Source organism: Hypanus sabinus, chromosome 14, assembly GCF_030144855.1.
Source record: "Hypanus sabinus isolate sHypSab1 chromosome 14, sHypSab1.hap1, whole genome shotgun sequence".
NCBI lineage: Eukaryota > Metazoa > Chordata > Chondrichthyes > Myliobatiformes > Dasyatidae > Hypanus > Hypanus sabinus.
This window is the reverse complement of record NC_082719.1, coordinates 102,877,469-102,894,581: the sequence shown is the minus strand read 5'-3', so window position 1 is coordinate 102,894,581 and position 17,113 is coordinate 102,877,469. Positions and strand designations below refer to the sequence as shown.

Genomic DNA, 17,113 nt, shown 5'->3' with positions numbered 1-17,113 from the left:
ACATACAATGAGCGGCCACTTTATTAGCTACATCTGTACACCTGCTGGCCAATTGATTCAGCTACATTGCAGAATAATCCCCTCCTGCCCTTCAAGCCAGGCTGCCCAGCGATCCTCGTTTTAATCCTAGTCTAATCACAGAACAAGTTACAATGACCAATTAACCTACCAAACGGTATGTGTTTGGACTGTGGGAGGAAACTGAGGCAATAGGAGAAAACCCACTTAGTCACAGGAAGAATGTAGAAACCCCTTACAGGCAGCGGCGGGAATTGAACCTGGGTCACCTGCACTGTAAACCACTGTGCTAACCACTGGACTACTGTACAAAATTCTAATCAGCCAATCATGTGGCAGCAACTCAATACATAAGAGCATGCAGACAGGGTCAAAAGGTTCAGTTGTTGTTCAGAATGGGGAAGAAGTGTGATCTAAGTGACTTTGACCATTGGTGCTAGATGGTGTTGTTTGGCTGCCTCAGAAACTGCTGGTCTCCTGGGATTTTCAAGTACATCATTCTCTAGAGTTTACAGAGAATGGTGCGAAAAACAAAATAGCAGCCAGTGAGTAGCAGTTCTGTGGGTGAAAATGCCTTGTAACTGTGAGAGGTCAGAGGAGAATGGCCAGTCTAGAAGGCAACAGAGACTCAGATAACCACATGTTACACCGGTGGTGTGCGGAATGAGCACAGTGGATGCACATGTCAAAGTCTGAAGTGGATGGGCTACAGCAGTGGAAGGCCACACTCCTGTGGCCACACTATTAGGCATACTCCTGTACCTAGTGAAGTGGCCACCTGGTGTATGCTGTAGTAACGGGGGGAGGGGGGGGGGCACTTCCAGCCTTGTACACTCCACGTCCAGAAAGATACTGTGGAAATACATGATCATGGTCAGACCCTTCACCCTCAATAGTCACCAACGAGATGGCGCTGGAGATACACGTTGACGCTTTGTGGGCAGTTAACAAAACTGCTAACTATTCTGCAAAATAGACCTTTTACTGTACTATGATCAGTGCAATCAATGTAATTTCCGTGGGACTGGTGTCTGTACGGCCTGATGTTTTTGCGGTACCCTGATGGACTGACGAAGTGGTCTCGAGAGTGCAGGTACAGCTGTGGCTACCATTGCTAAAGCAGACTTCGGGCCAATCTGGGGCCCAGGCCGCAGACTGAAAAACAAACTGCTGTTTATTTAATTTAAGCAACAAGCCAGGTTAAAAAGACTAAAGTGTCAAGGCTGAGGGCAAAAGACAAAATGGTGTTCAGCTCACTATTCCGTGAGGCTTTACTCACCTCAGAGCTGAACTGTCTCCGTCTCTGTGGTCTGTAGACATCAGTAATCACCTCAGCACTGAACTGCCTCCGTCTCTGTGGCCTGCAGATATCAGTAATCACCTCAGCACTGAACTGTCTCCGTGTCTGTGGTCTGTAGACATCAGTAATCACCTCAGCACTGAACTGTCTCCATCTCTGTGGCCTATAGACATCAGGAATCACCTCAGAACTGAACTGTCCCCGTGTCTGTGGCCTGTAGACATCAGTAATCACCTCAGCACTGAACTGTCTCCATCTCTGTGGCCTGTAGACATCAGTAATCACCTCAGCACTGAACCGTCTCCATCTCTGTGGCCTGTAGACATTAGGAATCACCTCAGCACTGAACTGTCTCTGTGACTGTGGCCCGTAGACATCAGTAATCACCTCAGCACTGAACTGTCTCTGTGACTGTGGCCCGTAGACATCACGAGTCACCTCAGCACTGAACTGTCTCCGTGTCTGTGGCCTGTAGACATCAGTAATCACCTCAGCACTGAACTGTCTCTATCTCTGTGGCCTGTAGACATCAGTAATCACCTCAGCACTGAACTGTCTCCGTGTCTGTGGCCTGTAGACAGCAGTAATCACCTCAGCACTGAAATGTCTCCGTCTCTGTGGCCTGTAGACAGCAGTAATCACCTCAGCACCGAATTGTCTCCGTCTCTGTGGCCTGTAGACATCAGTAATCACCTCAGCACTGAACTGTCTCTGTGACTGTGGCCTGCAGCCATTGGCACTCAATTCAGTACTGAACTGTCTCCGCGTCCGTAGACTCAGTTTTGGGGACTCCAGTTCATGTTCTGAGTGTGTTTTATTTTTACTGTTTGCATGATTTGTTTTGGGGTTTTTTTGCATATTTACAGTTTGAAGGAGTGGGGTTTTTGTGAATTCTTTGTTCTGGACTGCCTACAAGAAGATGAATCTCAAGGTTGTATATGGTGTCCATATTTTGACAAGAAATATACTTTGAAATTCAATAACTCAAGTTACCAAGCAATTTCAACCTCTGCCTCTTACAATTTCATACACAACATTGCACTAAGGTTAACAACTGTGCATTCGAGTCATAGAGCACTACAACATAGAAAAAGACCCTTCAGCCCCATTGAGTCCATGCAGAACTATGATTTTGCCTAGTCCCATGGACCTGCACCATTGTACCCTCCTCTGTAGTTGCCTCTTGGTCTTTCACACACCAAGTCACTTGATAGGTGACTCTAGGTGAGCAAGGTGGTGGGTGGGTGGGTGGAGGGGGTGGAATGAAGTAAAAATCTGGGAAGTGATAGGTGGAAGAGAGAAAGGGCTGAAGAAGGAGGAATCTGATAGGAGAGAAGAGTGGACCATGGGAGAAAGGGAAAGAGGAGGGACATCAGAGAGTGGTGATGGGTAACTAAGGAGAGGAGCAGGGATGAGAGGGAAGCCACAAAGGGGAATGTAAGAAGGGGGGGAGGAGAAGAAATGACCAGAAGGGCTTTGGGAAGAACAGGCAGATGCGAGGTAACTATGTAAGTTCATTCCTTATTTCTTACTTAACTTTTGAGAGAATAGCGGATATGTCTACAGAACCAGTGTTCTGCTCTGGATGTCAGACGTGGGATTTATGGGAGACTTCCAGCCTTCCCGATGACCACATCTGCACCAGGTGCATCGATCTGCAGCTCCTTAGGAATTGTGTTAAGGAACAGGAGCTGCAGCTCGATGACCTTCAGCTTGTTTGGGAAAGTGAAGTGGTGATAGACAGGAGCTACAGGGAGGTGGTCAGCCCAAGGCTACAGGAGACAGATAAATGGGTGACAATCCAGAGAGGGAAGGGAGAATGTCAGATAGTGGAGAAAACCCCTCTGGCCGGCCCCCTCAACAATAAGTACTCCATTTTGAGTACTGTTGGAGGGGAACGACCTACCTGGGGGAAGCAACAGTGACCGTGCCTCTGGCACTGAGTCTGGCCCTGTGGCTCGGAAGGGTAGGGAACTGAAGAGGATGGCAGCAGTGATAGGGAACTCTATGGTCAGGGGACAGATAGATGATTCTGTGGATGCAATAGAGAAACACAGATGATAATTTGCCTCCCAGGTGCCAGAGTCCATGATATTTCTGAATGAGTCCACAATATCCTGAAAGGGAGGGTGAGCAGTCAGAAATCATGGTATATATTGGTACCAATGACATAGGTAGAAAAGGGGAGGAGAATACAGGGAATTACGAAGGAAGCTCAGAAGCAGGACCTCAAAGGTAGTAATCTCAACATTGTGACAGGGGGATGGGAACCAGTATGACAGAGCTGAGGATGAGCTAAGAGGTTTACAAGTAGATGATGGGTGTAACATGAATGTAAGGAAGGACAGGCCAGTAACTGGGAATCATGCAGACAGAGCAAAGACTTAAATTGTACCACAGATGCAATATTCAAAAGGGGAAAGATTGCTAGACTGAAGGTGCTGTATTTAAATGCGCATAGCATTCAGAATAAGGTGGGCAAACTCGTGGTGTAATTAGAGATTGGTCGGTATGACATTGCGGGCATCACTGAGTTGTGGCTGAAAGAAGGCCATAGTTGGCAGCTTAATGTCAAAGGATATACTTTGTAACGAAAGGACAGTCAGGAAGGCATAGGCGGTGGTGTGGCTCTGTTGGTGAGAGATGGAATTACATCCTTAGAAAGAGGTGACATAGGGTCGGAGAATGTTGAATCTTTGTGGATGGAATCAAGAAACTGTAAGGGTGAAAAAAAACATTAGGGAATCACATATAGGCTTCCAAATAGTAGTCAAGATTTGGGGCTGAGTTTGCAAAGGGATGTGGAAAAACATGTAAAAAGGTTAATATTACAATTGTAATGGGGGACTTCAATATGGAAGGGCATTGGGAAAATCAGGTTGGTGTCAGATTGTAAGGGAGGGAATTTGTTGAATGCCTACGAGATACTTTTTAGAGCAGCTTCTTCTTGTGCCTACTCCATAGAACATTACAGCACAGAAACAGGCCTTTTGGCCCTTCTTGGCTGTGCAGAACCATTTTTCTGCCTAGTCCCACTGACCTACAGCTGGGCCATATCCCTCCAAACCCCTCTCATCCATATACCTGTCCAAGTTTTTCTTAAATGTCTAAAGTGAGCCCGCATTTACCACTTCATCTGGCAGCTCATTCCACAATCCCACCACTCTCTGTGGGAAAAGACCCTCCCCCATGTTCCCTTTAAACTTTTCCCCCTTCACCCTTAACCTATGACCTCTGGGTTTTTTCTTCCTTGGCCTCAGTGGAAAAAGCCTGCTTGCATTCACTCTATCTATACCCATCATAATTTTATACACCTCTATCAAATCACCCCTCATTCTCCTATGCTCCAGGGAATAAAGTCCTAACTTATTCAACCTTTTTCTGTATCTCAAGTCCCGGCAACATCCTTGTAAACCTTCTCTGCACTCTTTCAACCTTATTAATATCCTTCCTGTAATTAGGTGACCAAAACTGCACACAATACTCCAAATTCGGTCTCACCAATGTCTTATACAACCTCACCATTACATTCCAACTCTTATATACTCAATACTTTGATTTATAAAGGCCAATGTACCAAAAGCTCTCTTTACGACCCTATCCACCTATGACACCACCTTTAGGGAATTATGTATCTGTACTCCCAGATCCCCCTGTTCTACTGCACTCCTCAGTGTCCTACCATTTACCTTGTATGTTCTACCTTGCTTTGACCTTCTGAAGTGCAATACCTCACCCTTGTCTGCATTAAACTCCATCTGCCATTTTTCAGCCCATTCCTCCAACTGGTCCAAATCCCTCTGCAAGCTTTGAAAACCTTCCTCACTGTCCACTACACCTCCAATCTCTGCAGCATCAGCAAATTTGCTGATCCAATTTGCCACATTATCATCCAGATCATTGATATAGATGACAAATTACAATGGACCCAGCACTGATCCCTGTGCCACTTCACTTTTCACAGGCCTCCACTTAGAGAAGCAATCCTCCACTACCTCTCTCTGGCTTCTTCCATTGAGCCAATGTCTAATCCAATTTACTACCTCTCCATGTATACCTAGCGACTGAATCTTCCTAACTAACCTCCCATGTGGGACCTTGTCAAAGGTTTTACTGAAGTCCATGTATACAACATCCACTGCCTTCCCTTCATCCACTTTCCTGGTAACTTCCTCGAAAAACTCTAATAGATTGGTTAAACATTCGCTTGTCGAATGAATGCATTTCTACACTAATGGCTAGAAGATCTATTTTGTTGAATTGGAAGGAAATTAATCCTCCTACTGTATTTCATTGGTTTTCTCAAACTATGTTATGTTTGAATTTAGAAAAAATTAGAAGTGGTGTATTTGACACTTCTACTAAATTTGAAAAGATATGGAGACCATTTATTCAATATTTTCATATGATGTAATATGACCCTGTTCCAAGCCTATTTGATTTTCCAATTTTGTTTTCATATATGTCGAGAGGATCGGAGTTGATGACACTGATGATTTTGTATTTTTGTGAGATAGTATAAACAGCCCTTTTTTTCTTTATTTTTTCTTTTTTTTTGTTTTTTTCTTCTATTAGTTATTAGATTTTAGATTAGTTTTTTTAGCATAATAATTTTTTTTGTTTTCTTTTTCTTTTTTCTTTTTTTTATTCTATATTATGATATACCTAGGTTTGCCTTGTTTACTTGTATATTGTATCATTTATGATGTGGGAAAAGTCATTTATACTGTAATCATTGTTTTTGTATTCTTTTATAGTTAGTTGAAATATGTACGTTTGTAATCCCATTATCTATGTACCAATTTTATTTTGTTGTTATTAATAATGATAATAAAAAGATAGAAAAAGAAAAGAAAGATTGGTTAAACATGACCTACCACACACAAAGCCATGCTGACTTTTTCTAATATCTCCCTGTCTATCCAAGTACTTGTAGATCCTATCTATTAGTATTCTTTCCAATAATTTACCTACTACCGATGTCAAACTACCAGCCTATAATTTCCCAGCTTACTTTTTCAGCCTTTTTTAAACAACAGAACTACATGAGCTATCCTCCAATCTTCCGGTACCTGACCCCTGGATATCGACATTTTAAATATTTCTGCCAGGGCCCCTGCAATTTCAACACTAGTCTCCTTCAAGGTCTGAGGGAATACCCTGTCAGGTCCTGGGGATTTATCTACTCTGATTTCCCTCAAGACAGCAAGCACCTCCTCCCTCTTTAATATGTATAAGTTCCATGACCTCCCTACTTGTTTCCATAGACTCCATTCCAGTTTCCTTAGTAAATACAGATGCAAAAAACCCATTTAATATCGCTCCCATTTCTTTTGGTTCCATACATAGCCAACCATTCTGATCTTCAAGAGGACCAATTTTATCCCTTACTATCCTTTTGCTCTTAACATATCTGTAGAAGCTCTTGGGATTATCCTTCAACCTGATTGCCAAAGCAACCTCATGTCTTCTTTTAGCCCTCCAGATTTCCTTTTTAAGTATTTTCTTACTCTTTTTATACTCCTCAAGCATCTTATTTCCTCCCTGTTGCCTAAACATGTTATACATCTCTCTCTTCTCCTTTATCAGAGTTCCAATATCCCTTGAGAACCAAGGTTCCTTATTCTTATTCATTTTGCCTTTAACCCTGACATACAAACTCTCAATATTTCTCCTTTGAAGGCCTCCCACTTACCAATCACATCCTTCCCAGAGAACAACCTGTCCCAATCTATGCTTTTTAGATCCTTTCTCATTTCTTCAAAATTTGGCCTTTTTCCAGTTTAGAACTTCAACCCAAGGACCATATCTATCATTATCCATGATTAAGTTGAAATGAATGGCGCTATGATCACTGGAACCAGTGCTCTCCTACACACACTTACGTCACCTGCCCTAACTCATTTCCTAATAGGAGATCTAATATTGCATCCTCACTAGTTGGTACATCTATATATTGATTTAGAAAACTTTCCTGAACACATTTTACAAACTCTAACCCATCTAGACCTTTAACAGTATGAAATTCCCAATCAATGTGTGGAAAATTAAAATCCCCTACAATCACAACTTTCTGTCTCCTGCAGTTGTGTGCTATCTCTCTGCAGATTTGCTCCTCCAATTCACGCTGACTATTGGGTGGTCTATAATACGACCCTATTACTGTGATCATAACTTTCCTGTTTCTCAGCTCCACCCATATGGCCTCAGTAGACAAGCCCTCTAATCTGTCCTGCCAAAGCACTGCTGTAATATTTTCCTTGACTAGCAAAGCCACCCCGCCCCCACCCTTCATCCCTCTGCCTCTATCACATCTGAAACATCGGAACCCTGGAACATTGAGCTGCCAGTCCTGCTCCTCCTGTAGCCAAGTTTCAGTAATGGTTATGATGTCATAATTCCACGTGTCAATCCAGGCCCTCAGCCCGTCTGCCTTTCCCACAATACTCCTCACATTGAAATAGACAGAAAATTATTACCACCACACACAACCCTTCTATTTGTGACTTTGCATGAACTACTAACATCATTTATTTTTACCCCCATCCACTACCTACTCTGGCACTCTGGTTCCCATCCCCCTGCAAATCTAGTTTAAACCCTCCCCAATAACACTAGCAAACCTCCCTGCAAGTATATTGGTCCCCTTGTAGTTCAGGTGTAACCCGTCTCTCTTATACAGGTCCCACCTGTCCCAGACGAGGTCCCAATGATCTAGAAATCTGAAACCCTGCCCCCTACACCAGTTTCTCAGCCACTTGTTCATCTGCCAGAGCATCCTACTCTTACCCTCACTGGCACGTGGCACAGGCAGCAATCCGGAGATTACTACCCTCGAGGTCCTGTTTTTCAACTTCCTACCAAGCTCTCTATACTCACTCTTCAGGACCTCCTGACTCTTTCTACCTATGTCATTGGTACCGATGTGTACCACAACATCTGGCTGATCACCCTCCCACTTCAGAATGCTGTGCACGCGATCAGAGACATCCCTGACCCTGGAACCCGGGAGACAGCAAACCATCCAGGAGTCTCTGTCATGACCACAGAATCTCCTGTCTGCACCCCTGACTATGGAGTCCCCTATCACTACCTGTGGTGAACTACATACACCTGTCTGGACACGCGCCCCCCCCCCCCCCCCACTGACTGCTCCTGTGGCTCCTCCCACTGACCGTTGCTCCTCCCACGGACCCCGGTATAAAGGTGATTGGAGGCACAGCCCCGGCCTCAGTCTCCGGGATGTAGTGTGGTGGTCAATTGCTGCTTGTTCTTTCTTCCAGCCAATAAAAGCCTATATCTCGCCTCACATCTCCAAGAGTTATTGATGGCGCATCAATTTTATTGGCTGGAAGTTTTAAAACATGGAAAGTATTTTACGTCCGGAAAAATTAGACTTGGACCCCCAAGCTCCAGAAGCAGTTCTTGCCTTTGAACAATCACCACTGGCACCTGTGGAATCACAGCCGGTGCTATGTAGATCGCAGCGACAGATTCAACCACCTGATAGACTTAACCTGTAAATATACTTGTCAGAAACTTCACCCCATGGGGACTCTCTTTTAAAACAAAGGGGGGGTGAATGTGGTGAACTACATATACCTGTCTGGACACGCCCTCTGCTGACTGCTCCTGTGGCTCCTCCCACGGACCCCTGTATAAAGGCGATTGGAGACACAGCCCCGGCCTCAGTCTCCGGGATGTAGTGTGGTGGTCAATTGCTGCTTGTTCTTTCTTCCAGCCAATAAAAGCCTATATCTCACCTCACATCTCCCAGAGTTATTGATGGTGCATCACCACCGCTCTCCTCTTCTTCCTCCCTCCCTTCTGCACTGCAGAATCAGACTCAGTGCCAGAGATCCGGCTGCCACAGCTTGTCCCAGGTAAGCCATCCCGCCCCCCCCCCCCACCAACAGTATCCAAATCAGTATACCTGTTTTGGAGGGGAAAGGCTGTCTGAGATTGGGTGATGTGTAATAACCCAGATCTTATCAGGGAACTTAATGTAAAGGAACCGTTAGGAGGCAGTGATCATAATGTGATTGAATCCATACTGCAATTTGAGAGGGAGAAACATAAGTCACAAGTGTCAGTATCACAATGGAATAAAGGGAATTACAGAGACATGAGAGAGGAGCTTGCCCAGGTGGATGGGAGGAGGATACTGGTGGGGATGAGCTAAGAGGAGATATGGCTGAAGTTGCTGGGAATAGTTCACAAGGTGAAGGATAGATTTGTTCCACACAAGAAGTTGTTTTCAAATGGCAAGGGTAGCAACCGTGGGGGACAAGGGATGTTAAGGACCGCATGAAAGCCAAGGAAAGGCATATAAGGTAGTGAAGGAGAGGCAGTGGATGTCATTTATTTGGATCTTCAGAAGGCATATGATAAGGTGCCACTTATGAGGCTGCTTAACAAGATAAAATCCTATGGCATTACGGGAAAGATACTGGCATGGATAGAGGAATGGCTGACATGCAGCCAGGCAGCGAGTGGGAATAATGGGGGCTTTTCTGGTTGGTTGCTACCAGTGACTACTGGTATTTCTCAGGGGTCAGTATTGGGACCGCTTCTCACATTGTTTGTCAATGATTTGAATAATGGAATTGATGGCTTTATGGCTAAGTTTGTGGATAATACAAAGATCGGTGGAGGGGTAGGTAGTACTGAGGAAGCAAAGCAATTGCAGCAGGACTTAGACAAATTGGAAGAATGGTCCAAAAAATTGGCAGCCGGAATACAGTGTTGGGAAATGTATGATAATGTATTTTGGTAAAAGAACATCCAGGTGGTCTTTTGCAAACTTGAAATTTGCAGAAATGTTTTTTTTGGAGAGGGAACAGTGGTTTCCTCCATGGTGTCCTTCTATGAACACCATTCTTGCTCAGTGTTTTTCTCATAGCAGACACATGAACAGAGACTTTAGCAAGTTCCAGAGATTTCTGCAGGTCTTTTGCTGTTACCCTTGGGTTCTTTTTCACCAACATTGCACGTTGTGCTCTTGGTGTGATCTTTGCAGGATGCCCACTCCTAGGGAGAGTAGCAACAGTACGGAGTTTCCTCCATTTGTAGACAATTACTCTTACTGTGACCAATGAACACTCAGCTCCTTAGAAACGCTTTAGATGCACTTTACTTTGTTTATTTATGTGTAATTTTATTCTTACTTTCCTAAGTTATTGTGTGTTAGGTGTATGTGATGTGGACTACTCTGCTTTACACCCTGGTCCAGAGAAACTATCTCATTTGACTGTACACATCTACATAGTTAACAATAAACTTGACTTGAAATGGGAGATCCTGCCTCTTAACTTTCTGTTGTAAGCAAATCCAAAGAAGACCAAAGTCTAAGATCGAAGTCTATCACTTGCATATTGAAACATACAGTGAAATGCATCTTTTGCATCAACCAAGGTTGTAGTGTGGGCAGCCCACAATTGTTGCCACACATTCCAGCATCAACATAGCATGTTATAACATACATAGCAAGTCATTCTTACCCTGGGCCGATAGGCTCTCTAATGAGTCAACCTACAGCTGGGGAGGTGATGACCCTCTCCTGTTAGAATGTTTGAGGTAAATTATCTTCAATCTTTCTACTACTCTTCTAATATTTGTATATCTCTGTACTTGTAATGCTACCGTGACACTGTAATTTCCTTTGGGATCCAAAAAGTATTTTATACTTTATTATTTATAAAGTATTTATTATTTATTAAGTATCTATGTCATACAGTGGTGCTAGGAAGTCTGTGAAACCTATAGAAATTTCTCTGTTTCTGCATAACTATCACATAAAATGCGAAGATCTTCACATAAGTCTTAAAACTAGATAAAGAGAACCCAATTAAATAAGTAAAACAAAAAATGTCATACTTGTTCATTTAGTTATTGAGAAATAATGCTTTCTACAAAAGCTATTTGGAATCAGGTGTTCCAATCAATGAGATGAGATTGGAGGAGTGGGCTGTAGAGATGCCCGGCCCTATAAAAAAGACACACAAAGTCAGGTTACTGACAGAGCCTGTTCATCTCAAGAAAGACCTCTTTATGTGCACCATTTCTCGATCTAAACAACTTTCAGAGGACCTTAGAAGAAGAATTTTAGAGAAAATTCATGAAACTAGAAAAGGATACAGACAGACATACTTTATTGATCCCGAGAGAAATTGGGTTTCGTTACAGCCACACCAACCAAGAATAGTGGAGAAAGATAGCAATATAAAACCATAAATAATTAAATAATAATAAGTTAATCACGCCAAGTGGAAATAAGTCCAGGACCAGCCTATTGGCTCAGAGTGTCTGACACTCTGAGGGAGGAGTTGTAAAGTTTGATGGCCACGGGTAGGAATGACTTCCTATGACGCTCAGTGTTACAAAAAAAATACAAAAGCATTTCTAAAGCCCTGAGTGTTCATTGTTCACAGTTAAGAGAGATTGTCTAGAAATGGAGGAAACTCTGTACTGTTGCTACTCCCCCTAGGAGTGGGCATCCTGCAAAGATCACACTAAGAGCACAACGTGCAATGTTGGTGAAAAAGATTCCAAGGGTAACAGCACAAGACCTGTAGGAATCTCTAGAACTTGCTAAAGTCTCTGTTCAGGTGTCCACTATAAAAAAAACACTGAGCAAGAACGGTGTTCATGGAAAGACACCACAGAGGAAACCACAGCTCTCCAAAAAAAAAATTGCTCCACATCTCAAGTTTGCAAAAGACCACCTGGATGTTCTACAATGCTTCTGGGACAATGTTCTGTGGACAGATGAGACAAAAGCTGAACTCGCTGGTAGAAATGCACATTACTATGTTTGGAGGGAAAAGGGCTCAGCACACCAACACCAGAACCTCATCCCAACTGTGAAGCATGGTGGAAGGAGCATCATGGTCTTGGACTACTTTGCTGCTTCAGGGACTGGACAGCTGGCAATTGTTGAGGGAAAATTGAATTCAAAATTGTCTCAAGACATTTTACAGGACAATGCCAGAGTTGTTGGATAATGTAACAAGACAATGACTTGTAAGACAAGAGTAAATCAAAAACAAAATGGTTTAAAAAGAAGAAAATTCATGTTTTGGAATGGCCAAGTCAAAGTCCTGACCTTAATCCTATAGAAATATTTTGGAAGGACCTTTCACAAGCAGTTCATGTAAGGAAGCCAACCAACATCCCAGAGTTAAAGCAGTTTTGTCAGGAGGAATGGCCTAAAATTCCTCCAAGCCGATGTGCAGGACTGATCAACAGTTACCTGAAGTGTTTGGTTGAAGTTAGTGCTGTACGGGGGGTAGTGTCACACTAGTTACTGAAAGCAAAATGTATTATTGGATAATTTTTCTCAATAAATAAATGAACAAGGATAATGTTTTTTGTGTTATTTATTTAATTGGGTTCTCTTTATCTGGTTTTAGGACTTCCAAGAACTGATCACATTTTAGGTCATATTTATGCAGAAATTGAGAAAATTCTACAGGGTTCACAAACTTTCTAGCACCACTGTATCTAAATCAAGGTCGTCATAAATTTACAATGACTTATTCTGAATGAACGTACTTACCTCCATAATTGGACTTGAGGCCAGGACCTTCTCCTCGACATTTGTTTCGCTGGCTGAGCCACCCACAGTCGCAAAGTAGCGCATGGCGTACTTGGCAGACACTGTCTTTCCAGCTCCAGACTCACCGCTCACAATGATCGATTGGTTCTTCTCATCTCTGAGGCAGAAAAAAAAAGACATTTACAACTTAAGTCTGTGCCACTCCATTAGAAAACAGTGCACCTCAACTCTCCACTCTCAGTCCTGGTGCAGGGTTCAAAGCACATTTATGTCACTGTATACAACCCAGAGATTCATTTTCCTCCAGGCATTCACAGTAGAAAAAATGCAAAACAATAGAATCGAAAAGCTGCACACATACAAAGCCTGACAAACAGCCAATGTGCAAAAGAAGATAAACTGAAGAAATACAGAAAGACAAATAATAAAAAATAATATATAAATAAGATTCAAGTTTAAAGACTATTTAATGTCATTTCCAGTATACAAGTGTAAAGGAGAAAAAAGTAATTGCTATTCCAGATCCAAATCAGCACAAAAAACACAATGTAAGGTACACAATAATTTTAAGAACACAATAAATATAAACACATAAGATAGCTTTTACACAGACTGATTGTACGTCCATAAAGTGACACCAGGCACAAGGGTATCTGTAGATAAGGTGACTGACAGGAAATGATAAAGTGGTGGTGGTTGGGGGTGTGGAGGGGTGGGTTAGTGGATGGAGGTGTTGATCAGCCTCACTGCTTGGGGAAAGTAACTGTTTTTGTGTCTGGTGGTCCTGGAGTGGATGTTATGTAGCCTCCTCCCTGATGGGAGTGGGACAAACAGTCCATGAGCAGGGTGGGTGGAATCCTTCATGATGTTACTGGCCCTTTTCTGGCACCTTTCTGTTTTTATGTTCTTGACGATGGGTAGACTTGTGCTGGTGATGCATTGGGTGGTTTTTCGAGTGAGTGGAGGTGTTGATTAGCCCTACTATAGGAAAGCAAATATTAACATTGAGAACATGAGTAGTGGAGTCATTAAAAGTGAGTCCATAGGTTGTGGAATCAGTTCAGAGTAGAGGTGAGTGAAGTTATCCATGATGGCTCAGGAGCTGGATGGTTGAATGGCGATAACTGTTCCTGAACCTGGTAGTGAGGGGCTTGAGGCTCCAGTACCTCTTTCCCAATGGTTCACCCCATGACACCTTCAACTGCCTATTCGTACAGGTACTTTACTAAGATTAAAGAGCTTTATTTGCCAATGTACATCGAAACATAGTGAAATGTGCTGATTGTGTCAAACTAAGTCAGTGAGGATTGTTCTGGGGCAGCCCACAAGTGACACCATGCTTCTGTCACCAGCATCACATTCCCACAATTTACTAACCTTAACCCTATCTGAGCTGACCAGTTCTATTTCAGATTGCTAGCATTTTTATTGTTGCCAGCTGTTCTTTGAGACGATTTATTTATTTACTTAGAGACATGGCACTGTAACAAACCCCTTCCTACCCAACGAGCCCATGCTGTGCAGTTACATCCACATGACCAGTGAACCCACATGTGCCCGGGAGGAAGCCAGCACAGCTGGAGGATCCCCATGCGTTGCCGTGGAGACCGCACCGTCTCCTTACAGACAACGGTGGGAATTGAATGCTGACCACTGGCACTGCTTAACGCTAATCGTTAGGCCACCATGACTCCTTATATTAAGCACTCTTACCTCCATCAGTGGAGGACATTATCATTGAACACATCTACCAAAGAACAGCCTTCCATTTCAAACACAAGAGATTCTGCAGGTCCTGGGAAATCTTGAGTAACACACACAAAATGTTGAAGGAACTCAGCCAGTCCAGCAGCATGTATGTGGGAAGAGCAAACCAGAACCCACCATCCCTGGAACTTCCTTCATATTGGACAATTCTCTCAATCTTTGTGATATATAGGAAAGTTGAAAAGGGGAATCCAGGGAACAGTGGATCTGTCGAGGAGACTTGGTGTGTAATTGAACACTCTCGCAAATTTCTACAGATGTACCGTGGCGAGCATTCTAACTGGTTGCATCACCGTCTGGTGTGGGAGGGGCCACTGCACAGGATCAGAAAGAGCTGCAGAGGGTTGCAAACTCAACCAGCTCCATCCTGGGCACTACTCTCCCCAGCATCCCGGGCACCTTCAAAAGGTGATGCCTCAAACAAGTGGAACCCATCACCCAGGACACGCCCTCCAGGAAGGAGGTGCAGGAGCCTGAAGACACACAATTAATGTTTCAGGAACTGCCTCTTCCTCTCCACCATCAGATTTCTGAATGGACAATGTACATTAGTTCAATTTTTTGCTCTCTTTTTACACTACATATGTAATTTAATCTTCTATAATATTTTCCATTGTAATTTAGAGTTTTATTATTATATATTGCAATGCACTGCTGCTGCAAAACGAACTCTGACATTAAGCCTGGCTCTGATAATGCTGGACCTTGCGGCAGGTCAGACGATAACCTGCTGGTCTGATACCAATTGTAACGACTGGTCATACGTGATTGCTGAATGAAGCCCTCCGGATTGGAACGTGTCAAGTCAGAAGGCACAACTCAGAGGGGGGATGGGCAGGCTGGAGGGGGAGGGGCATGCCTCAGTGGGGATGGGGGTCACCTCAGAGGGGTGGGGCACGCATCAGAGAGGGAGGGGCATGTGTCAGAGATGGGGCATGCCTCAGTGGGGGACGGTCTCTCATCAGTGGGGGAGGGGCATGTCTCACAGGGGCAGGGGTAAATCTGAGAGATGGAGGCACACCTTAATGGGGGAGGGGCATGCTTTGGTGTGGGGGGTTATGCCTAAGAGTCAGGGGTATGCCTAAGTGTGGGGGGCATGCCTTAGAGGGGTAGGGGCATATCTTGGGGGGGCACATTTCAGTGCAGTAGGGACATGTGTCAGAGGGGAGAGTAGAAGGGCACAACCAATAGATAATTCGGTAAGAATGGGAGAGGGCTGGACGAATCAAATGACAGGCAGCCCGAGCTGACCCATTGTGCATTTCTATGATATTTAGCATTTATTAAGGAATTTGTCTTTCCTTATCACACAACATTTTGCATAAATGGAAATACCTTCTCTCCAGGCAACACAATAGTATGCACACAGACTCAAATTCAAGTACAAGCTCAGTTTCCTATCATTCATCTGTACAGCTGTATACAGCTAAACAAAACACAACTCACACAAATAACAAATAAGGCAATTTTAACATAAGGCCATAAGATGTAGGAGCAGAATTAGGCCATTTGGCCCATCGAGTCTGCTCTGCCATTTCATCATGGCTCCATTTTTCCTCTTTCAACCCCAATCTCCTACCTTCTCCCCGTATCCCTTCATGCTCCTTCCAATCAAGAATCTATCAACCTTTGCCGTAAATATACATAAAGACTTGGCCTCCACAGCTGCCTATGACAATGAATTCCACAGATTCATCACCCTATGGCTAAAGAAATTCCTCCTTAACTCTGTTCTAAAAGGATACCCCTCTATTCTGAGGCTGTGTCTTCTGGTCTTAGACCCTGTCACTATAGGAAACATACTCTCCACATCCACTCTGTCAAGGCCTTCCATCATTCACTAGTTTTCAAGGAGGCTACCCTTCATTCTTCTAAATTCTAATGAATACAGGCCCAGAGTTATCAAACGCTCTTCATATGACAAACTATTCAATCCTGTAATAATTTTCATGAATCTTGTCCGATTTCAGCACCTCCTTTCTATGATAAGGGGCCCAAAACTGTTCACAACCCTCCAAGTGAGGCCTCACCAGAGCTTTATAAAGTCTCAACATTACATCCTTGCATTTATATTCTAATCCTCTTGAAATGAATGTGAACATTGCATTTGCCTTCCTCACCACAGACTCGACCTGCAAATTAACCTTCAGGGAATCCTGCACAAGGACTCCCAAGTCCCTTTGCATCTCAGTTTTTTGTGTTTTTTCTCCATTTATAAAATAGTCAACTCTTTCACTTCTTCGACCAAAGTGCATGACCATACACTTCCTGACACTGTATTCTAGAAGCCATTTCTTTGCCCATTCTCCTAATCTGTCCAAGTCCTTCTGTAGCCTCTATACTTCCTCAAAACTATCTCCCCCTCCACCCATTTGTATATCACCTGCAAACTTCTCAACAAAGCCATCAATTCCATCATCCAAATCACTGACATATAAAAATAATCAGTCTCAACACAGACCCCTGTGTCA

At 43.5% G+C, this 17,113-nt stretch overlaps 1 protein-coding gene across 3 annotated transcripts in view; it reads right to left on the bottom strand.

Moving 5' to 3' along the window:
- myo5b (myosin VB) overlaps positions 1-17,113 on the bottom strand; it is a 299,416-nt gene that overhangs the window by 177,718 nt on the left and 104,585 nt on the right. For all 3 annotated transcript variants that reach the window (XM_059989735.1, XM_059989733.1, XM_059989734.1), the window contains exon 5: positions 12,876-13,032. In XM_059989735.1, coding sequence (XP_059845718.1) covers positions 12,876-13,032 — 157 coding nt within the window. The remainder of the gene's footprint in view (positions 1-12,875; positions 13,033-17,113) is intronic.